The sequence below is a fragment of the Dermacentor albipictus genome, chromosome 1 (genome assembly GCF_038994185.2).
Source record: "Dermacentor albipictus isolate Rhodes 1998 colony chromosome 1, USDA_Dalb.pri_finalv2, whole genome shotgun sequence".
Taxonomy (NCBI): Eukaryota; Metazoa; Arthropoda; class Arachnida; order Ixodida; family Ixodidae; genus Dermacentor; species Dermacentor albipictus.
Genome location: NC_091821.1, coordinates 174,109,529 through 174,134,306, shown reverse-complemented (window position 1 = coordinate 174,134,306; position 24,778 = coordinate 174,109,529). Strand labels below are relative to the sequence as shown.

The 24,778-nt window shown below is 45.5% G+C and overlaps 1 protein-coding gene and 1 long non-coding RNA gene across 3 annotated transcripts in view; one reads left to right on the top strand and one right to left on the bottom strand.

Annotated features, from left to right (window-relative positions):
* The window catches only part of LOC135897781 (uncharacterized), a 245,561-nt gene that overhangs the window by 213,888 nt on the left and 6,895 nt on the right, over nucleotides 1–24,778 (top strand). The window lies entirely within an intron of this gene.
* Nucleotides 1,646–9,548, bottom strand: LOC135897767 (uncharacterized). Its single transcript, XM_065426474.1, has 4 exons — nucleotides 9,421–9,548; nucleotides 7,232–7,292; nucleotides 4,975–5,012; nucleotides 1,646–3,502 (listed from the first exon to the last, which is right to left on the bottom strand). The coding sequence occupies exons 1-4, from the start codon at nucleotides 9,520–9,522 to the stop codon at nucleotides 3,113–3,115; spliced, it is 591 nt and encodes a 196-aa protein (XP_065282546.1). The 5' UTR covers nucleotides 9,523–9,548; the 3' UTR covers nucleotides 1,646–3,112.

The following is a 24,778-nucleotide window of genomic DNA, read 5'->3' as shown; positions in this document are numbered from 1 at the left end:
TTTTATTACATTCAATTAATTATCTGGCGATTTTAAAGTAGGAAAAAAGTAACATGATATGGAGAGTTGTTTTGGGTGGACCAGATTAACGAAAGTAGCACCGTGTGAAAGTACGATTTGGCGCACAGTTGCGAATGTTTTTTTTTTCTTTCTTGAAATTTCGCACAAGTTGGGGCGCATGACGGTGAACATGAGGCTTTTGAAGTACACGTGTAGCATTCTTCCTTTTTTTTTCTTTTTGCATCAGCTGTTAACAAGTGCATACGTAGCAACAAGCAAGTTATGACGTCATATAATGTCAAGATTCGTGTACGAGCAACAAATGCTGCATTATCTAAGTTTTGGTCGTCTACTAATGCCTAAAAACATACATGAACACAGATTCCGGTTCTTTGTAACGGTGCAGAAAACGTTGTACTTTATATCTACACACTACATGCACTTATTTTTTTTCTATTGATTTCCCAATCCTACCACAGCCTCAAAAACTTAGGTTAGCAGTATATGTAAATAAAAGAATAATCTCGGAATATTTATCGGTACACCGCCGTACGATACTTACAATGCTGATTCTCGTTAGGTCTACAGTACCCTACACAGCCATATGCATATTACAGTTGTCCTTTTGCAAGATAAACAATAGTTTCCCGGTACTCAGCGTGTTTGCATTTATTTCGAGAGATAAAGAGAGAGGTGTGATAAGACAAAGGCAAGGAGGTTAACGAGGCTGAGTCCAGTTTCTTACCATGCACTGGGAAAGCGGGAGGGAATGATGAGGAGAAGAAAAGTTCACAATGCGCACGCACACACATGAACGAACCTTCATCGTTCAGTCTGTCACAGGAGACCATATAAGGTGGTGGACCTCAGGAAGCGCAGCAGTGCCTTCATGGCCTTGCATTGCCACCCTCTGGGACTTCATTACAAAATAACAAATAAAGTTTTCTACTACTATTACTACTACGCACGAGGCTACAGTCTCAGGGACGTCTGCTCTTCTGTTCTTGTGAGCCTGTCGTCTAGTTTCCATAAAGCAGTCCCAAGAGGCTGACTACGATCTTAATACGATGGGCAGGCACACAGCATATGCTCTAGAGTTTATTCTGTGCCACATGTGTCCGAATTGGAACTGTCCGCCGTTCCCATTACGAAAGGATAGGCGTTCGTAAAAGCAACACCGATTTTAAGGCAACAGAGTATTTGTATCTTCACGTTGACTAAGACCGCGTAAGAGTTGTAATTTCTATCTACTCAGTAGAATTATGTGTTTACTTAACACCGCCATTGCATTGATCCTGACAACTATAAAGCATTAAGTTGTTCAGGAGAGAGTGAAGAATGTGTTGAAACTTACCACTAATGCTGAAGACAACGGCTGAAATTGCAGATTCGTGCTTCCGCAAGGGCGCGTCAGAGTGTGGCAGGGAAAGCAAGTTCATCTATGCTCTCGCATCGTGGATCACTTTAATCTTCGCTCATCTATCTGTGAGATACGTGCTTCATTTGACATGTCCTCTGGGTCGCCCTTGAAAACTTCACTCATATATTTCTAGATTTTCTTCATAGGTGTAAATTTTATTGACCTTCAACATTTTCCCTCTAAATTCATTGCAGCGCAAAAAAAAATAAGATGAAGACAGAGGAGTGAACTGCTTGCTGTTTATTGGCGAGAGAGAGGTTACATCGAGAAGGACTACAAACGGACTTGAAAGGAGTACAAAAGCTGAGGATGCAGAGCAACGTCTTGAATATGTACACAAACTAGACGATGCTTTGTAGCGGTGATGTTCCTCGCCGAATTTATGTACACTTGTACAGACTGGACCAGAAAGCACGGGAATGAGACCACTGCATGCGCAGCATTTCACCACAAGCACCCCAGAAACTATGCTTGCATAGACGCTTAAGTGTAATGACACGCTGTCGTGCACTTTCGTTCGAGACAAGAAAAAAGAATGCCCGAGAACTTGCTGCCTCTGATGGAGCGATGTCGAGATTTTATATTGCATGCAGCGAAGAGCTTCATTCGGACTTAAGAAAACTGCACAGGGTTCGCGCATTCGTAGTAAACATATACCATCGATTATGTAAAAGCACGCGAACAAGCATTTTAACCGACTGAAACCCGTAGAGCGATTACACGCTGTGCATTTTAAGGAAACGAGCAAGAAAGTTGTCCATGATGAACAAGCCTCAAAAGTACGACATTCTCGGCAAAGCTAAGAGTCCTACGTTTGTTTTGACATCAAGCTGCAGATGTCATTTGGCAGACTAAAAGAAGCACCACGCCTACAAGTAAAAATGTAAATTCAGCGTGTGCTGAGTGGAGCTCATTCTTACCGCCATGGAACCTTGCGAATGCGTAACGTGAACGATCAATGAAGGAATGGAGAAAAGTACAACATCCTTTGGGACCATATAAGTTACGTGACGTTTATAGTTGTTGGCCACACCACAGGTTACGAAAGATTTCACTCGTAATACAGGGAGTTTAATTTACCGCCACCTAAAGGAAAACGGCTCAAAGCTTCTAAATACTTGGTCTCTCAATCAACATAGCGCTTCCCAAGGGCTTTGCATTTGTCAGGCTTCTCAGCATTAACGTCCTTGCCTAAGGTTTCTCGTACAGATTTATCAAGCAATAATATAAGAGCATCACTGGTGGAACTACTAACTGAGCGATGTGTGCAAGGAGAGCGTCACTTCACTACGCGTTCTTAAACCATATAGGCTCACGAATATTGAAGTGTTCTTGCTACCTTCGTGTGCGTAGATTTACTCTAGGGCCGCCACACACCATCCCAACTTTCACGTTTCTGGCTAGGTCACCTTAGCATGAAGAGCTATCCGGAAAGGTAGGATAATCTTTCTGCAAGCGAGGCTCAGCGTTCTTTGGGATGGCGTTCTTTATTGCCGAGCGTGTCCGCAGTACGCGATTCCGCCTTCTTCGGCGATGAAAACATTGGGTACCTAAGTCAGTGGATTGGCGTTCCACGATTGCGAGCTCTGCGAGCCACATTAGACCAGAACGTTTATGTTGCGACTCCCTAATGAGGTTCGTTTTCCGTGGGTTCGTTCATGGAAATGCCTGTCAGCATATCACGACTGATCCTTATGCCTTGAAAGCGGCCTGCTGATACCGCGGGATGAGCGGTATGGCGCGAGCCACGTCGGAGTCGTCGTGCAAGAACACCTTCTCCTGACCGATCTTGTCGTTCAGGTAGAAGAAGTCGGGAGAGCTTCGGCATGGAACAGCGTCCTCGGGGAAGGCGCAAGTGAGCGAGAATTGGTTGAACACCGTCTGGTTGCCGCAGAAGAAGCTGTACTGCTGCACCTCCGTGCTGCCGTCATCCTTGGGTACGACGTTGCATACGTGGAAGATCTGGCAGTTGTTGTCTACGTCAGCGAAGTAACCATTCTTGGCTGGGCAAGTGAATGATGTCTTCACGGAGCCCACAATAAATTCGACGCCATCCGGGAGCTCGTAGGCAGCTCGCTTGCTCTGAAGCGAGAGAAAATATTAGTTTTTTTTTAATATAGTGAAAATAGCACACTAATCAGGAATAGTGGGTTGATTTAAACATTCTAAGGATCACAAATATTAAAACGTGCCGAAACATCTTTTTTCCTTTTAATTTGCACTAAACGAAAGCTTGCCTGATCCTTAAAAGTCAACAATATCAAGCATCAGTGTGCTCGAAGTGTAAGAAAGAGGAACGTCGTGTATGCATGTAAACTAACAATACCAAAGGCTTAGTAACGCATCAACTCTTTCTCATGTTGTCAGAGTCCTCTATCGTGAAGATTATACCGGGTGTCCCAGCTAACTTGGACCAAGACTTAAAAGAAACTGAGAACTCTAGAGAAATCGTACCGACTGCGTATTAGCGGTTTTCGTGTGTCCTTACAACCAGTATATTTTCATCACTAAATATAATTAATTATTTGTTTTTATTTTGTCACCTTCTTAATTATTGATCGAATCTCTACTATATCAACTATAAAGTTGTAGAGCGCCTAAAATAACCTCAGATTCAAGCATTTTGTTCGATCTAGAGTTTGCTTGGTTGTTTTTTTCGAGAAAAGAAAAGCCCGCGAAATAATAATAATAATAAAAACCACGTGATTGGGCGCTTGCGCGACTGCTATTGCGCTGCTCTCAGGAGTGCAATGGGTGAACAAACCTGGGCACAGTCCGACTATGACAATTTACTCTCTCTGTCTCGTTTGGATGAGTACACCCGATGTAGAACCTTATGAAGTCATTTCTATCTAAATGGAAAGTTACTGTAGCTGTAATCACCTTCCATCGTTCTCAGGCTCTTCACCCTTCCCTTCCTTGAAAAAGAATAAAAAAGCTGCTCCCTTCTTTTTCGCGGTGTTGTACGCTTTATCGGTTCGTCAGCGCTCAGCCAGAAGCATGCACTTGCACCCTTATGCGACAAGTGTCTGAGTGTCAGATGCCTACAACCGGCGTAACGCCCTGTCCCTTCCCTGTGGCCACAGGTGGGCTGCTGCTGTGCTTGTTCACCCACTGTATGCTGGAGCGCAGCACTACAGCAGTCGTGCTAGCGCCCCACTACGTGTTTTTTTTTTTCGTATGTCGCGGGCTTTTGTCTCTTCTGAGCTGAAACAATCGGTCAGCTTTAACATGACAAAATATGTTTCAATCTGAGGGTATTTGAGGCATTCTACAACTTCATATTTGACATCTTCGAGATTCGAGGAATAATTAAAGAGTTGACTGAATAAAAACAATTTAATTCATATTTAGTGATGTAAAAAATACAGGTTGTAAGTACACATGACTACCGCTAATACGCATTTCATACGATTTCTCTAGAGCTCTTTTTTTTTATCGTGGTCCAATTTAGCAGGGACACCTGGTATACGAGAGGATACAGCATAAGTTAATGAAATATGTTGTTTGTGGGGGCCACAGATACTCCGGACACTTCTACTGAGTCTACTTACCCTAGGAAGAGCAACGGCGACAGCGAATAGGGCAATAGCTGCAAAACAGAATAATGACATCACGTGAGGTTATATGAGCGGCGGCAGGACTTGCCCTGCAGTGCTCATAGACTTTAATTAGCATGTATCCTGCCATAAGGTTGAGGGGAAGCGAGTACCCGAGCTGACAGTGGTGAGTTATTGCTCCATCGAAGCGCAAAAATATATGACTGTGGAGGCATAATCATTCCCATTAAAAAACACTTGGCGAAGAATAAACAACGCACAAAAAAAGAAATACAATACGTAACAACATGATAACGCAGGTCTAGAGATTAAGAAAAACAAATAAATAAAAGGAAGAAAATCAAAATTTTCCTTGCAACTTAAGCAAACCGTCAGACCTAAGCATTTTGGGACAACGTGGTTAGGGCCTTCAAAACTTTGAATACTTATTTGAGATGTTAACATAACATTTGAACTTTGAAGAATGAAAAGTCAGCCTAAGTCCTCTACAAAAAAAAAACATACTCTTCATTCTAATTCATTCCGTTATTTACGTTGACTTAAACAAAGCAATTCCGACTGCGCCACCACATTCCATCCAGCAGCAAAGGGTAAAATACATTCACTTTGAAAAAAAAACTGGAATGAAACCATTGTGCAATTTCGGCTGACATGCAGTTCTGCCTGAAGAGGAAAAGAGCGCGAGTTGAGGCGGACTCTATTGTATTGCGTTGTTATATTGTGTTAGCGCGCGCAGATATCCGCCAAAAAAGCATGCCACCACGCCAAGTGCATGTGAATATCTGTAAAACCTAATCAAAGACCGGAAAAAAAGCAAAACGAGAAATACACGATGCCGTGCCAGAGGAAAGCTTTTCAACTTCGGCAACACTATATAATGCCGTACTTCATGCATGTGCGGCGCCTTTCAAAGTGAGCGCTCAGCGTCATTACCGTTACTGCTGTGACTGAGATTTTCATATTGGCATACCGTGTTTCATGATAGGAACGCACTGTTTTGCAGAGGTTTCCCTCATGTTTATCTGATGTTTATCTTGCATCAAATATTTCAGTTACCATGACTACAATTGTGTAAAATGAACCAATGCGAACGCAAAAAAAAAACAGGAATAAATAAAATTTAAAAGAAAACCCATCAAACTCCGGTCAACGAATCTATTACGATGCTGGGCTGTCGCCTACGGCAGGGAATAAGAAAAAAAGAAAGAAGCGGGCATTGACACATGACTACTTTCAGATCTTAAGGTAGGTATAATTAATTTATTGTTATATATGTGATACGCTTGTTTTATCGAAGTCTACAAGCAAAACAATATGCGATTGTACATGCACTCAATGTAAAACCAGAGTACCACTTCCTACCTCTCGTCATAGTGCCATCCTGATGTCATGCCACGAACTGTGAATATTAGTTAAAATATTAACTTCAATTCAGGTCTTTGTATAGGACCGGCCTTATTAGGCGTATCTATTTTCTATAACCTTTTATTCCCCCTACCGCCCTTTCCACAGAAAGGGGGTCTGAGAACGGGCTAACCTCCCTGTCTTTTCGCCTAATTCTCCTCCTCCTTTCCATCACGTAGGAATACACATTCACCATATCGTTATCGTTATCTGTTAACCTCTAGAAAACTTTCCTAGTAAGTAAATCTCTGTAGCTGCGGTGTAAATATTGCAATGCTGCCGTTTACTAGTTGTAATATGGAGTGCTTGGCTAGAGAATTATAGTTCACTGAGCGCGCTATGCGCCCGTAAGCAAGAACGCAATAGTGTTGTTCCGTACCTTCTCTAGACTGCCGGGAGGCGACTCTCTTCTAAACTTCCCTACGTGCACGATACTTGCTGCTGCGCATCACACCTGTGGTTTGGATGTCGATAGTCCATGATGGTTATTTCTGCCGCGTGTATTCGGCAACGAAAATAAATAGAACTAGTTTCTCGACATAAAATGCAGGAAAGGTCAAAGTTGTTCTCTGCTGTCGCAGGCGACGGATGTTTTCGTTGGAGGAAGGTCACACTCGAAGTCAACAGATTTCGATCGTTTTCCGATACTCGCTCAAAAGTACAGATAGCGCGCACGAGCCTCTCTTTTGGCATGAGCGAGCCTTAAAACTTAAGTCTTCTAGGTTTCCTCAGAGCACTCTGTTAGTGCATGCTACATGTCGCGCCACCCTTTTGGTGTACCTGCGTGCACTTGTACATTCATTTTCTGGATGTTAGCCAGGAGTCATAAAAGCAATTTTCCGCTTACCTGCTACGATGGCGTACTTCATCTTGAGCGATGTGGAGCTCCAGTGGCAGAAAAGTAGGAACTGCGTACGTGAGAATAACATTGAAAAAAGCTTTTTTTTGTTCGATGACAGAAATATTGGTAACCCTATAGCACGTTGTTTTCTGTGTGCCTAGAAGAACGCGCCGATTCTAGAACTGATATATCTTGGTGGTGCAACACGGTTTCTTTACATCTGAATTTATTGTTCCATAGTTACACAGGTGAAATGGTTCTGGCTTAAAGGTTGTTGGTTATCTATGTGTTTCCCTTTGGTTCATCGCGGACTCAACAAGATCTTCGGATAACAAAAGCTGCACGCGTCATGTTCCCAGCGTAGCTAATTGAGTGCAGTTTCACGCTGAAAGATTTGCGACATCGACTTTCAAGTACACAGAGAAGGCACCTTCCGTTACAACGTAAAAACGGCTCAGCGCTTCACAAGGCGGACCGCGATATGAAAATCTTTCATTACAACGCGCTAATCACAATTGGAAATGTTCCATAAATATCTTTTGTCGCTTATGCTTGCTAAGCTCATCGTAAATGCACTGATTTCACCAACAGAATGAAACTCCACACCAGATCATCTACATTTCGAAAGTACGCGCTTAAGTCCTAATGGCACAGCTTGAAAACGAAGAAAGAAATGGAGTGGTCGTCTTGTTTTATGATCTTGCTTGGCGCCCCGATTATTTATGTCCATCACTTGCATGCAGCACACTACCATGCAGCGCACATCCTGGCGTCACAAAGATAAGTTAGCGCATGGGCAGAACATTCGTGAGCATGCCTTCGTAAAGCTATAGATCTGCATTAAATAAACAACATCCCCTTATTTTTTGATGGACTCGTGGTTGAAAAGCTCGAACTTTTGCCACAATAAGAGCTATCATTAAGGATGCTGCTGCTAACAGCATTTAACTTCGCGGGCCAGTAAGTCCCGTGAAATGCTTGTAGATACAACATATAATAACATTTACGAAAATATAAAGGCTTGGTAGACATGAACTAGAAAGTCATTACAGGAAGGGAAAGAAAGAACATCAGGCGTGTTAATTACTAGTAGGTTGCCACTTGGTCACTATGGAACAAAACGATTATAATAGTTATGCAGCAGAGTTGTAGGTACGGTGAATTAGTGCGTTATTTAAAGAAACACAACAACGGAATGTACAGCGCAGCGTAGTCGAATTCAGAAGGCTCTTGGTGCGCTGTATCCAGCACCGTCTTGCGCTCTTCTTGAAGTCGGCTGCGTCGCATATTCCACTGGCTTTCTTCTCGTAATGAATGTTAAAATGAACCGAGAAAGAAACTATAGGTGTCTCTTTTGAAGCTGGATATACTACAGTGCACTTCATTCTTGGAATAGATTAGATTATACCGGACCTTTTCGAGGTTATTGACGCTATTCATAGTGACATCGCTAAGGGTCCAAAGGATGGCGAAGTAGATGTGATGGTTGCGTCAGCAGACGGGTAGAGAATTTGAGCCCGAGTAATTCGAGGTGCATTTTACTATGGGCATCAGTGGGTGGGTCATTTATATGCTTACGGTACTCCTCGCGTACGGGAAATCACGAACCAGAAGGCTAACTTTCGAAAACGCGTTAATAATATGCTGGAATCTCGTCATGAACTGAGACGTCCTTAGAAGGGCTGCAAGAAACAAGGATCAGCAATAATATTATCGGATAACAATCATGTTAAGCAGTTAAAGCTTCCCCGTAATTTTCGCACTGTTTATAGTTCGCTCGTTGTTATACACCGGCAGTATAAGTGCGCTCTGCATAGTAATATATTTCTGCTTCTTGCGCAATTGAGATACACCAAATTTTTAGGAGGTCTGCAGTGAATCTCAATTCGCAAAGGTTGTCATAGGTACGCGTGCAAACTCCGTCGTGACACTTGCAATCAAGACTCGCATCTAACTGTGCGAACAAGTGCTTCTAACTGTCGGTGAATAATTTGGAGAAAAAAAAATGGCCATTTGAAGAGGCGAAGTCATAAAAGACCACTCGCGGCTTGCATATTTTCGCGAAACGAGCAGCGTGCCGTGGGCTCTTCTCATGGAGCTCCATGAAAAGGTCCCGGAGCATTCCGGTATCTGGCTCCATTTCAATTGCGAGTGTCAAAATGTGTTCGTAGCGTAGCAAGGAGGGATTCACTCACCGGTGGAGGGAGGACGGACGTGAGAACTGTGCGGCATGCATGTGCCGATGAGATCCCTTTTATACGAGCTAGGTGAGGGTTCGCGCGAAAAAATGTCGTCATTCTCGTTTCCGCTAACCTTCCAAAGAGCCGCCTTCTCCAGAGCGTCCCTCTCCCGCGCGCATGCCCGCGCGATCCATCCTTGGCCTAACCAGGTGCCCTATTGGACCCTGTGCCCCTGAAGAAAGTGACTCCCTCCCCCCTTCATTCCGGCCGTCCGATGCTCCGGAGCGGCTCGCCGCGCCGTTATGCAACACCTTCCCTCCTGCGTCCGCATGAGCAAGTGCGTTCCCGCCTCCGAGACGGAACCCGTTCACACGCTAACTCGACGGAGCGGCTGCTTCCGTCGCTGGACTGGCCACCGGCTCCCGTAACACCTGGCCCGGCGAGACGATTTTGTAAGAGGCGGCTGCATTCTCGAGTTTCTCGTCACTTTTGTAATTCCTTCAAGTTCCGGATCATCTTTTTTGTTAGCCACCCGCATGACGCGTCCCCCGCGGCCCGTGAAAATTGCGATTACAAGCCGGAGGCATTCGCTATGGTTTCCGGTTTCTACGAGTCCCCTCTGCTCCACCTTTGACGTCGGTGTTTGAAAAACTCTGGCTGCTTTATTGCGTTTTACCGTGAAGTGAGTAGCGAATAGACGAAAAATGACGATAATTTAGGTTTCCGGCGATCAAATAAATTAGACGAAAGAAACCGTAATTTGAGTAGAAATAGAAAAAGAAAATATAGCGTTGAGCTACGCGATTACACTGCTTGTGTATTTAGCCTTTATCGCAAAATGAGAAAGGGCAACCGGCAATATGCTGGTTTTTAGTAGAAAGAGTGCCTATTACCTAGGAAGTCGGTCAATCGTGTTCGTTCGTCATGCTTTGATTCAGGCAGGATATGGCGTAACGTAATATATGTGATCGAATGAATAATCGGTTTAGTTCAAGCAGATCAGTGCAAGAAATCGTAACCCCTCCCGCCAATCTGCACTTATCTTTTTCTTCGTATGTACTATGTGTTTTTTTAGAAGGTCCGAAATTTTTAGAAATTGCCTGTGGCAGATAGGACAATTACCACCCTTGATCTAGATCACTCCATGAGGCGGCCATTTGTTCTACGAGAAATCAAAATGTTTCGTTAAATAATTAACATAATTACACTAATTAACTTATTTCACTACTTACTTTACCGCACATATCTAAATGTATGAAATACAGCCGGTGAGTTTGGAAGGCGCATCCACTTCGAACGAATTCTCAGGACTGTACCAGTTTCTAGATATTAATTTTCAAAGTGTCCGACGAATCGCATAGGTATTCCAGTTACTTGTTTTAAGAAAACGCTGTTTTATGCGTTTAAGCGCGAAAGTAACTGGACCAACAATACATTTCGTCAGACTCTTTGAGAATTAGTATATCGAAACTGGTGCACTCCGGAGAATTCGTTCCAATTGAATACGCCTTGCGAACTCACCGGCTATAATTGGCAGATTTAAATATGTTCCGTAAAACAGGTAAATAAAAAGTTAGTAACGGTAATTTTGTTAATGGTTTAATTAGGCATTTTGATTTCTCGTTGAAGCAATGGCCGCCTCATCGAGTAATTTAGATACAGGTTTAGAAGTGTGCGGTCTGCTACAGGCAATTCTTAAAACTTTTGAACCATGTAAAAAACACCCGGTACACTTAGTATACTCGCAGTATACACTCAGTATAACAACGATACGTATGACGGCCCGTTAGAGATTGCTGAGGCCTGCAGGAAGTACCTTTCTTCACACTGATGTCATCATCTGTGCTGGTTATCATCTTCCCCTTTCTCGTGTGCCACAATCTTTCTTCTTATTTCCGACAACGTCTCATGAAGTTCATGATGTCATTCGCAACCTGAAAACAACAAGTGCTGGTCTTGATGGTATTCACCCCACCCACATAAAAATTATTGCGCATGCTGTTTCTGACATTCTGGCAACCGTTATCAACCTTGCTTTCAAATCTGGCATCTTTCCTATAGAACTGAAAAGTGGTAAGGTCGTTCCCGTTTTTAAAAATGTTGACTGCACGCTAATATCCAACTATCGACCCATTTGCATACTACCTTCTTTCAGCAAGATATTCAAAAAATTACTTGAAATTCGCCTTACAATATACCTCAATATATTTCAGATTCTATCACCTTCCCAATTTGGTTTTCGTGAAGTATATTCCACTGACCTCACTTTGTTATATTTAACCGAAAAGCTGAAGAAAGCAATTGATGGGGGCTATACATTTCACCAAAACATTCGACATTATCAACCACCACATTCTTTTTATGAAGCTTGACGCAATAGGCATAACTGGTCCCACACTATCATTAATAAAAATTATTTACTCAACAGAAGTCAGGTTGTCAGTCTGTTAAGTTATAAATCTATACCTAAAGTAACAAACATAGGAATACCCCAAGGTTCTATTCTAGGCCCACTTCTTCTCATAATTTATATAAATGATTTGCCAACCTCTCTTACTACTTCAGAATGCTTACTTTATGCAGATGACACAACAATTGTTAACATTGATAGATGCCTCCAATCTCTGACACATAAACTAAATAGGGACCTGGCATGCTTGGCGGCTTGGTGCTTCTATAATAAATGGAAAATAATCCCACTAAAACGAGGTTCGTTGTCTTTCACTCTCACCAACGTGTCCATAATTATATCCCGCACGTATTTTAAGAAAAGGCTACGTTTTTGAGAATTCAAATGGACCATCACTTGAAATTTCACTTGCATGTCGGTCACCTGCAAAGAAAAGTGGCTTACGGCATACGTGTTTTAATTCAATCCCTTGATATATTTTCTCAGCCCACATTAGTTTCATTATACTACGCTTTTATTCATTCCCATATTAATTACTGCATCACATCTTGGGGCAATACCTACAGCAGCCACCTTGTCTCCCTTACCGAGACCTCTGTTGGAGCCTACACGTGGCCTACATTTAATGGCGCTTGACAGCAACTTCCCAGTTGTTTAAATACTTGACAGGAAAGACGTGGCGGATGTCAGTAGACGCAATGCTTAAACTCTACAGAGCTCTCTTTCTCGGTTTTCTAAGATATAGTCTACCTGTACTGACCAACACCTGCAAGACAAATATTCGTGTTCTGCAGGCAGCACAAGCTCAAGCACTCAGAGTCTGCCTTGGTTTGCCCAGATGCACGTCAACAGAGGCAACTCTTGCGATTGCTCGGGACCATCCAATGCGAACTCACATTACGGTGGAAGCCCTGAGAACGCACATCAGACATTTTGCACGTGCCCCCTATCACCACCGTGCAACACTAATTTCAGACAGGCACTAAGCATCGTTCTCTAAAACTGTAGTCAAGTACAACGACAAACTTCCCTCGGGCTTCACCGCTGCATCTAAACCATCGATACCTCCTTGGTGTCTTATCAGCCCCACAGTGCATCTCAGTGTACCAGGAATCGGGAAAAAGTCTGAACTGTCGTCGCCTGTGCTGAAACAACTGTCTCTGCTTGTTCTGCACGAAAGGTACGCGGACTGTGAACACATCTATACTGATGGTTCCACAAACAGCCAGTGTTCGACCGGTGCTGTGGTTGTCCCAGCAATAGCTATTACCATCAGCTCTAGGACTGACAACCCAACAACATCGACATCTGCTGAACTAGCTGCTCTTTGCGCTGCACTTCGTTTCGTCAATCGGGAGCCACCTCGACAATGGTCAATCTTCAGCGACTCAAAGGCAGCCCTACAATCTGTGCTATCAGCTCTGCGTCGCGGGCCATTCGAGCAGCTCGTATTCGATATTAGATGCCTAGTCCATACATCCCAGGAGAAAGGACACCACGTGACGTTTCAGTGGCTGCCAAGTTACTGCGGCGTCATAGGAAACGAAGACGGTGATAAAGCCGCTCGGACAGCTCTTGAAGACACACAAGAAGAGGCCATACCACTATCATGGTCTGACGCAGCTAGCCGACTTAGAGTGCTTGCACAGGACACATCACGCTCTCTCTATGGTGCACACCAAACAGCCAGACCAACCGGAGCAACCGTCAATACCACCTGCCCTCTTTGATGCATCTCTGCATGCCAACTGGACTCCACATAAGAGAGGCGACTTTGCTTTATCGCTTATGGCTAGGGGTGGCTTTCACGAAATGTTATTCATTCCGCATTGGAATAGCCGATAACGCTCTCTGCAATGCCTCTCTTTGCGAGGAGACGCTGGAACACATTCTGTGTGACTGTCCTGAATATAATGTTTAGCTACAGTCCCTGGCATCCGTTCTAGCGCACCTTGACACTAGACCATTGCCCCTAGAAACGATTTTCACATGCCGCCGACAGAAGACATCGCAGCTGAAGGTGACGAGAGGACTACTTCGGTTTGTGAAAGAGACGGGATTGGACAAGCGGCTGTGACAGTGATATCACGTACCACGCAAGAGTGATGGACTCTAACGGACGATGTGTGTGCTGCGCTATGTGCTCTCTCTCTCTCTCTCTCTCCTTTCCCCATCTTTCATCCCCCCCATCGCGCTCCCATGTGTAGGGTTGCCTACCGGTTAAGCTAAACTGGTTAACCTCCCTGCCTTTCCTTCTCCACTTTTTCCTTCCTTCCTTCCTTGTCTCCCTTCAAACTTTACAAAATCAATCCATCAGAATACTTACCCGTACTCCCCATCACAGTGACGCGAGATCACTCTTACATGCCAACAACATTCTAACGGTTGACAACACCTTCAAATACAAGCTAGGTATATTATTATTCAAGGAAATCAACAATCAGCTTTCTCTGTGTATCATCCCTCAATCCAACTTAGCGAATACCAACATGACAACATTTGCACAGAATCAGAATTTTATATTACCTTCAGTTCATACCAACTATGGAAAACAAAGGTTATACTTCACCGGAATCCGTCTCTGGAATACCTCACCACCGGCAATCAAAATCGCTTGATCAATTGGCAAATTCAAAAAAGAACTTAAAACGTTCCCCACACCCATGCCATATTCTGCATAATTGTGGTTACTTCTTTCTTTTGTCCCGCTCCATATCACACCTACCTGTCCGTAACCTTTTTTTTTTTGATGAAGCATCTTCTCAGGGGTTCTTTTTTATTTCTGAAGATAGATGTGACTTCTTTGTTTTTTGTTTTTTTTTTCGTTTATTTTTACTATTTTTCACCCCATAACCATCTGACAACTGCTTAGGAGAGTTGAATTACCTTTGTTTTTTATCCTGTCTAATTGCGGCTTTTGGTTCCTTTGCTTGCTGCTCTTTGTTTTTTTTTGTTTTTGTTTTGTCTGCGATGTATTTTATTGTTTGATTTCGCTACTGCTGTTCTTTTTCTTTTTTCTTATTTGCTTTGCCTGCGTTGTATTTTATTGTTTATGCTCGCTACTACTGTTTGCTGCTTTAATTTTTCTACATTCCCTACCCTTGGAGAGTCCCGATTCAGTTTCTGACTATGAGACCTCCTTCTTTATACAGAAATTTTTGTAATTCATCTAATGCCTAAGCAAAACCACTTCTGACTCTGACTCTGACGCCTCCCAGAGGCGCCGTTCTTTCTCGTCGTTTTCTACGTTCCTGCTCGAACGCATTTGCACGTGACGTGGCACTCGTGTGATTGTTGAGCGGCATTGAATCTGAATGGGGGGTCATTGACTCGTGAAAATGAAGCCTTTCACGATGTGTGGTGTGCGCTGTCTGTTGGCCAGCGCCTGACGAAAGAGTACGGAGGTTCTGTGGCTGGTGCCGTGCAGACGCCTCTTTACATGACGCGCGCTACTAAGGGCTTTACTGAGAACAGAAGTTACGAGCTAAGAAATGAGCCCTCCATGTTCGATCGTCACGCTTTGGTTCAGGCACGGTACGACATGACGTAGAATAGAAGGTATCAGACCGGGGATCAGACCCATGGTCGTATGTTTCTGAAGTAATGCTTGCAGGAGGTACTGCCACACGCCGAATGCTTACCGTCGATCTCATCTCGTGCACCATATTGCATCGTTGATTGAGATGCGGTGCGTGAGACGTTGGTACACGTGTCACTGCGGCGCGCTCTTTCATCGCCCCGGCGGCGTTCGCACTGCGCTGCACTTAAGCCCTTTCTGCGAGATTCATGGATTCGTGAAGAATATGCAGCAGTAGTTTGATGAACTCTGTAAAGGCCCCATCGCTGACCAGGTGTGTCTTGCATGTCCTGCCCGCCTATGGATAATGCTATAGACAGAGAATCTGCTGATGTATGCAAAGTGCATGCTTCTTTCAATTTAGGAGAGTGTTCCGATTTTGGGAAGCGTTGTTCAGATGTTCAGAAAATCTGGAGACATTGGAGTTCTCGCAGTTTTCCGCAATGTTCTCAAGATTACGTTGCATTCTTAGCGTAGTGTGGGGCGGTGCGCACTGACGAGCGTGCTGCCTTAAACTCGGAAGGTCACGCTCCACGGCTGACCCGCGTATAATAGCTTCACAGTTTAGACATACCCAATCCGAAGATAGCAGATAACGTGAAGGACAGAGGTTGATGTACAGTGCTTGAAGGGCAAAACCCTCTCCACCCTTTTTTCGAGCGCATTGTACGCTAGTGTGGCCACCAGCACGACCGTGACAGAGCTGCGGAGAAGGCTCGCGCGTTGAAACTCATACTACGCATTATATATATAGTACTTCTGGAGGAGCCAAGGTTGGGGGTGCAAAGGGTGCTGGGAGCCTTTCCACTAGCAGTGTAAGAAACTGATTTGTAGTAATGCAAGAAGCTGCTGATGGCTTGAACATATTTCAGGGCTATAAAGCGCGCGGAGGATCCTCCATATGTTAGGTGAGCCGCTATGTATATCTTCAAGTGGCAAGCTGTCTAGGAGCTTCAAAACTATGTGACCACTCTTTATGCTGAGCTCTCCTGTCTGCACTCTGCCTTGCTGCTCAGAATTATGCATTTTAAGAACACGATGGAAGATACGGTTTTAAGAGCTACAGCGTTAGGTCGTCAGACCTCTGACGACCCAACACCGCAGGTTTAATAATTGTATCTGGCACCGTATTTTTGTAATCCTCTTCTCTTTTTTTTTCCTTGGACAGCTTGGCTAACATTAGGTGGGACAGACAGCAGAACTTCAACAATGTTTTGGACGGAGGAATTGGATAGAGGGGTGTGGCTGTGATGTAATGCCTTAGCCGTCCTTTCTCATATTGATGTATAAGACAAGCATATTTGCTGATCAGTTTTCGAAGATTTAGATGTAGACGTTTGCTTAGCAATAAAAGGCAATAAATAAATAAATTTGTACACTTGCAACAAACATTTTTTGCCTAATGTTTATATGTGCGTGCATTCCTTTTTTTCACGGCTGCCTTACATTGCGTGTCTGATGCTCTTCAATGAAAAGGCGCGAGAATGCAGGAATTCTTTTTTTTTCTTCAAATTCACCCATTTGCCAGTCGCGTGTTTTAACATTGTATGATAACTTCTTTCTAAGCCTCACTTTTATAAGAGAACTATCCATGTCTCCAGACTCTCTCTATGGGCATGCGTCGCATGTTGCTTCGTATTAGACATCCTCTGTGCGAGCTCATAATTTTGTTTCACTCCACGTGCACGAGAAAAAACGCTTTCGAGGACGTGTTGCGTCCTTCGTGCATAAACTGCGTCAGCACATTCATAGCAATCCGCCGTGGTTGCTTAGTGGCTGTGGCGCTGCAGTGCTAAGCACGAGGTCGCGGGATAAAATCCCGGTCATGGCTGCCGCATTTCGGTGGGGGCAAAATGCAAAAACGCTCGTGGCACCGTTCATTGGGTGCACGCCAAAGAACCCCAGGTGCTTAATTAATCCGCAGTCCTACTGCATGCCTCATAATCAGATCGAAGTTTTGGCACGTAAAACCCCAGAATTGAATTTATATTAAACTACACAGCAAACAATCTCAGAGAAGCACATGCGTTGATAAACTTATTATTCTTTTGTTTCTTGTTTAGTGTGTGCTGCGTCTACCGACTTGTTTGCTGTTTACGTTTGTCGACTTTCCTTTCTCACCTTCTCTTTTCTGAGTGCGTCTCATGCGAGTTGCCACTGGACTTGCCGAGCTTCCGATCTAATTTACTCTCCGAGTAGGCTCCGTTTTTACGGTTTCGGAATTCACTTTGGAACAAAATAACCGCAAACTAACGTAAAAACAGGCCCTGTAGGCTCCTTCCTCACTCCCCAAAGAAAAAAAAGTAAATGAGAACGTAACTTAAGAAATAATTACGTATACTTCACTCTGTTTCTCACGCAGACGATAAATTTTAATTCTGGCATTTTACTAGCCAAAACCACGATATGATTATGAAAGACGCCGTAGTGGAGGACTCCGGATTAATTTTGACCACCTGGGGTTTTTGAACGTGCACCCAAGGCGCGGTACGCGGACGTTTTCACATTTCACCCCCATCGAAATCCGGCCGCCGCGGGCGGACAACGCTACAGCCACTACACCCCACGACAGGTAGTTGATAAATGTTGTGAGTTGGTAGCCATAAAATAAGACAATAGCTCAGATTGCAATGAGACTAGTACTCCCGAAAAAACGTTACTTGACTCACAGTCAGTACACGCCTACAACGTACAAAGTTGCAGCGTCAGTTCGGTCCGCCGCCTGTTTATTCCGTTTTAGTGAGATATATTGTTGCAGCAAATTAGTTTCTAAGCGGCTCTTCGTTTTCTCTTAACGCAAGCAACGTGAATCATTCGTCAGCCGTATTGGCTCTCTGAACGCGTACTATCTACCCGGTACTTTTGTGTGTGTGTATATATATATATATAAGCCCTGGTACCAAATGAAATATCGGACATTCGAGTGAACACCCGAAAAAATCTTCTGGCGGTTGATGTCCAGCATGCGGCTGCTTTGACCACTCTACGCAGCGTAACGGACCTCGATGGCATTCAGGTGCGCTCTTACATCCCTCTGGGATCTGACGTAGTCACTGGCGTTATCTACGACGTAGACGTCGCCATCCTTAACAACGACTTGCCGATTCTTATCAAGCCAGCCAATGATGAGGTCATCGTTGATGTTAAGCGGCTAGGCAGTTCACGCTGCGTGAAAATAGCATTCAAGGGCAAATATATACCCTCGCATGTTAAGGTGGGCCACTTCAGACATGCAGTGCGGCCTTTCATTGCGAAACCTCTTCAGTGCCGCAAATGCATGAAACTGGGACACGTGAGCAGCGTCTGCGAAAATCAGGCAGCATGCCCCCGCTGCGGTGAGCCCCACGCTGCAGATAAATGTGGCGCGACTGTAGTGAAGTGTGCAAACTGCGGAGGATCACATGAAGCTTCATCGAAGGCATGCCCACATATTAAGAAGGAAATGGCGATCTTGAAAGAGATGGCGAGAGATCATTCATCTCATCGCGAAGCCGCCGACAAAATCAGGAAGCGACGTTCACGTCGCCGGCGCTCCTCAAGGAAGTCTCCTCAAGGAAGGCGCATGCCACTTCCTACAACACCACCTCCTCTTCCACCACCTAGGCCAGACAATGTGGAAAGGACCGCGAAGAGCCAGTCTACTGAGAAGACCACATCTGCCGAATCTTGGCCGGCTCTACCGAGACGACAACATTCACCTACAGAAACACAGCAAACTTTCGCTGGACAACTCCAGACGTCTACTGCCGGCGATTTGTGCGACCAAGACAGGCAAGTGGCTGATATGCTGCAATCGCTAATTAATACAATGCGCATTATACTGAACAAGCTGCAAACACCAGCAGCTCGAAGCGCTCTGCAAATACTGGATGCACTAAATCCAGTGCTTGCTAGCATCGTTTAAGCATCATGGCTCGACCAACAGTCCCCTTCCGCACTGAACTCAAAAGTGCGTCGATCTTTCAATGGAATGCCAGGGGTCTAAGGACCCGTATATCAGACTTTCGCCAATTCATTTTTACACATCGCTTCCCCATACTGGTTATTTGCGAACCAAATACGTCAACTCCACTCAGACTGTCCGGTTATGAATCTTTCGTCTCGTCCACATGCGGTGCGAGCACGAAGGTGATCATCTACATCCGCACGGACTTAACATACGTCGCAAACGTGATAGAGCCTCATGACGACAACCAATATGTCTGCCTAAATGTCCAAAAGAAGAATGTGTCATTTACACTAATTGGAGCCTACATATCCCCAGCGGGTCACTTTGACGGCGAACGACTAAAGAAAATATTACTGATGAACAATGGCCCCTGGATTATCACAGGTGACTTCAACGCGCATCACCAGCTATGGGGAAGCACTAAAATTGACTCCAAAGGCAGGCGCCTTGCCTCCTTTGCTGCTGACCATGATTTGTGCTGTGTGAATGACGGCAGCCCTACATTTCTGCGAGGCACGACCTACAGTAGCTGCCTGGACTTAACTTTGGTGTCACGGCGCTTTGCCTCAAGCGTCCAATGGTTTACGGACATAGAAACACATGGAAGCGACCATATTCCAACATACATAAAGATTAGAGGAGTTGAGCAACGCTCCTCTACCGTCTTGCGTACAGTTGATTGGTCAAAATTTAAGAAGGATATGGATGACACATGTCGGGAAGGCCTCTCACACACCATCGAAGAAGCAATCGCAGAGGCATTGAAAACATCCATCTGCTCGCTTACAAGGTCAACAGGGCGAACAGACTTGGACATGGAACTTGAGAGGCTGCGTGCGGCACGCCGACAGGCGGAGAGGAGGTATCGGCGCACGAAGTCCGTCTTGGATCTGAGGGCTTCACGACGCATACAAAAGAAAGTCCAGCGTCGCATAGATAAATTGGAAGATAAGCGATGGAAAACATTCTGTCAGTCACTTGATCCCCGAAAATCGCTCTCGCACATATGGAGAACGGTTAGGGGTCTTCGCTCATCTCCGCATCAAAGGAAGCCCTTCGCTGCTCTGGCCCTCTACCAACTCCGCTCGGAACTTCAAGTGGCTGAAGAGTTCTGTGCACGGGTTGCTGGGTCCGTGGCCATCATTACTGACGCAGCATTGAATGACATCCCTGAGGCACGTGTACCAGAAATAAACGTGCTATTTTCCCTCGAAGAGCTCGATGCTGCGTTGGCGACCTGCAGGCGTTCTTCGTCACCAGGACCTGATGGCATCACGTATGCTGCCCTATGCCACCTTGGACATGACGCACGTGATGAGCTGCTCAAGTACTACAATGAGTCTTGGCAGAATGGCGCAGTTCCTAAAGAATGGAAATCGAGCCGCTTGATCCCCATTCTGAAACCTGGAAAGTCTCCGCTTGAGATCTCATCCTATCGTCCGATTGCGCTTTCGAGCTGCGTCGGCAAAGTGATGGAAAGAATGATTCTTGCTCGATTGGAATGGTACCTCGAGCGATTCAACATCTATCCGGACGCCATGACAGGCTTTCGTCGAGGTCGCACGTCCATCGACAACGTCATTGACATCATAACATGGGTCCAAAATCAAAAAAGTCTCAAGCGCCTTTCTGCGGCACTTTTTCTGGATATAAAAGGAGCATACGACAACGTCGCCCATGAGGCCATACTAAACTCACTAGAGGCTGTTGGAGTTGGTGGCCGGATGTATCAATGGATTCGGGACTATTTGACTGAGAGGCGTTTTTTCTTACAGACCGAAGACGGCCCAACTTCAGACCATTACATCTGCCGTGGTGTGCCGCAGGGTGGAGTGTTGAGCCCTATTTTGTTCAACCTCGTCCTGGTAGGACTAGCGGATTCCCTACCGCAGACAGTACATGTCTCAATATACGCCGACGACATTTGCATCTGGGCCTCTGCGGTGACTCGCCCTCAGCTAAGAGCCAGGCTTCAGCGGGCGGCAACCATGACGGCTTCTTACCTCCGAGAACAAGGCCTCAGTGTGTCTACGGAAAAGTGCGCATTACTTGGTTTCACGCGGAAACAAATGTCATCGTATCCTGTTACCATCGATGGTCAAGCTATATCCTGTGTTAAGACGCATCGCTTTCTGGGCGTCATCATTGACCGCAACCTCTCGTGGAGCCCTCACTGCGCCTATCTGAAGAAGAAGCTCGTCGCCATTGCTCAGGTCTTCAAATTTCTATGCGGGAAAAACTGGGGTGCACCAGTCCATTCTATGTTGCAACTGTACAGGGTTTTGTTTCTCGGACTCCTACGTTACAGCCTACCAGTATTGTCAAGTGCATGCAAGACGAACTTTCGCGCCTTGGAGAGCATACAAGGTCAAGCCCTACGCACGTGTTTAGGGCTCCCTCGGTGCACTTCAACCGCAGCAACAATCGCCATCGCAGGAGACCATACAATCCAGACTCATGTAGCTGTCGACTCTCTCAGAGCGCACATTCGCCATCTGTCAAGGATCCCCGACCATCATTTGGCCTCCCTACCAGCAGACAGACCTCAAGCGACCTTTTCTCGGGTGATTAGCGCTCATCAAGAGTACATACCGGTATCTTTTACACCGGCGGCGAAGCCTTCCTCTCCCCTGTGGTGCCTACGACCACCTCAAGTGAATTTTTCTATTCCTGGCCTTACAAAAAAGTCCAATCATCCATCGCCGGCTCTGAAGCAACTTACGCTCCTACTAATCCACCAGATGTATGATGACCGCATACATATATATACTGATGGTTCGACCTCACCTACCAGCTCAACTGCCGCATTCGTCATTCCAGCCAAGAACGTTACAGCTAAATTCAAATTGTCGCACACGACTACATCTACATCGGCAGAACTTGCAGCTCTCCATGCCGCTATGATGTACATCACCGAAGAGCCAACAGAGAAATGGGTCGTATTTTGTGACTCTAAGGCAGCCCTTCACAGCATCAAGTCCGCATTACGTCCCAGAACTTACGAGCAAATGACATCTGAAATCAGGGAACTGCACCATCATGCTCTGGAAAAAGGACACCACATTATATTTCAGTGGATCCCTGCTCACTGTGGCATCGTCGGCAACAACCTAGCTGACAAGGCTGCCCGGTGTGCCCACGAGGATACCAAGACGCGTCCAACACCTTTGGCGAGGTCGGACGCTGCCAGAGAACTTCGCCGACTTGCGCGCAAGAAGTCCCAAGACCTCTGGATTTCAAGTGGCTTCAATTGCAGATTACGTAAACTGGACCCCACGCTACGGCTACAACCGCCATCTAGCCTTTCCCGCGGCGAAGCAACCTTGTTGTGTCGCTTGTGGCTGGGAGTGGCGTTTACGAACGCATATTCCTACCGTATGGGAATGGCCGAGAGCCCGATGTGCGACTCCTGTGGGTGCGACGAGACCATCGAGCACCTATTGTGTACCTGCCCTCGCTACGATGTCCAACGCCTCTCTCTGCGGGCAACTTTACACAGACTGGACTCGAGACCTTTCACCGAGTCAAAGATACTCGGACCGTGGCCACACCCTTCGCTGGCTCGAAAAGCGATTCGTGCACTAGTGCAGTACTTGAAGTGCACGGGCTTAACAGACCGTCTATAGTGTCCTTGTTTTTGGTGTCCCTCCCACACGAACTCAGTGTTTACTCTCTCCCTTTCTTCCGCTTTCTATTCCCCTTTCCCCTCCCCCAGTGTAGGGTAGCAAACCGGATGCTGTTCTGGTTGACCTCCCTGCCTTTCCTACCCTTGTTTTCTCTCTCTCTCTATATGTGTGTGTCATGTATGTGGAAATTTCCTTAAACGGAGATCTTCTAAGTGGAAATTGAACTGATTGAATATTCGAGTGATCACCGACACCGCACATGCAATCTCAGCCTTTGTTGTTTACGACCTGTTAGAACATTATCCCGGATTCAGAATCGCTTGTATCTCTTGAATTTTAATCATGCCGAAAGCGCAACCTTCGATTTCGCTTTCGCTTTTGTCCGCGCGAGGTCGTACAAGGTCACGGCTGCAGCTGCGGCGGGATTCCCGGTCGCGTTGCAATTGGGACACGCATCACGTTCCCCACAAAGCACCGATGGTGACCCGAACGCTCGAGTTTCACGCTCGTCACTGAACACGGTTGCATCCTTGTTGCGTCATGCTAGCCCACTTCTGTATTTCCCGTATACGCTGATATTTTATAAACGGGGCCGTTTTTATTATTTGCTTGAATTCTCCTCGTCTGTCCTTCGTACCGGGCTATTCAGTTGCGACTTGCCCGGGGTCCGTCTTGTTTCTGCGAAATTTTCGTACTGTCGAAACTTTCGAAAACTATCGTTGCGCTTCTGACACACACATGGCCCATGCTTTCCGCATGCGTCCTGTGCCCGTGGCACGCAGATTATGACGTCGCACACCACTGAGCAGTAATTGTTCCATTCTCTATAGGCAAACGACATTGGGAAAGAACACCCGGAAATCGAATTCAGTTCTTGCGTACAAAGGAAACTCACTTTAATAAATTCTCGCTGAGCGAAACTTTTGTCGTTTCGTTCGCTAGCAATGCTCAGTTATCACCCGCTGTTATAAAGGTCTCGTTGGCGTCGATATGCGCACCATCACGAGTAGTTCAGAAGCATTGAACATCATTGCTAAATTCCACGTGACGCCAGACTCGTAGCGGCCACGTTGGGAAGACGCTGCCATTGCTCCGCATAGCATCTACCATCAAGTCAAGTAAATTGGCTCAAGTTTTGGCAAGTGTTCGTACTTGCGCGCGTGCTTGTACGGGTGCGTGTGTTACTGTCATTTCTTCATTTTTTTTCTGCTATTTCATCCGACATCATGCTCGAATAGCTAAGATGAGCTCTGGAGCTTCGGAACCGAAGCAACCAGCTTATTGCATTTGATTAACCGATTAACGAAAGTATCACACAGATTCCAAGATGTGTGTTGGATCTGCACAAATTTTTTACTAAACATTATCGCTCTGCTGTCAATATGATTCAAACACATATGTTACGGAGCGTACTGGCCACGCCTAGTTGTGACGTCAACAATGGAGGCACATCTTAGGGCTGCTTGAGTATTTTTCAGGAACGGAAATTTAAGATACCATTGGTACTGAAGTCGCCATCGGACATGCGGATCCGTTCCCTTACCGCTTACCTGTCCTGGCATATATGTGTAAGGTCTGGATGGAATTACAGACTTATTACCTAAAGAGAAACCTCCTGGTAGTCGCTCTAGCGCTACAATTGAAACTCATTTCCTAAACAAGTGAATCCTTCATCGTTTATGCACAAAGACACCTCTTTACGAATCTCACCGTCCTCCCTGTACATGTTGTACTCATGAGCACCCAGGAATTGTGTAGTTTGTGAAGTCCTTATTTTGTGCTATGATTACAACATATGCACCCCAGCGCTC

Coding starts and splice junctions, on each gene's coding strand:
- LOC135897767 (XM_065426474.1), bottom strand. CDS start 9,522: ATGACGACATTTTTTCGCGCGAACCCTCACCTAGCTCGTATAAAAGGG. Junction 7,293..9,420: donor CGTCCGTCCTCCCTCCACCG/GTGAGTGAATCC, acceptor TCACGTACGCAG/TTCCTACTTTTCTGCCACTG. Junction 3,503..4,974: donor TCGCCGTTGCTCTTCCTAGG/GTAAGTAGACTC, acceptor CTCTCGCTTCAG/AGCAAGCGAGCTGCCTACGA.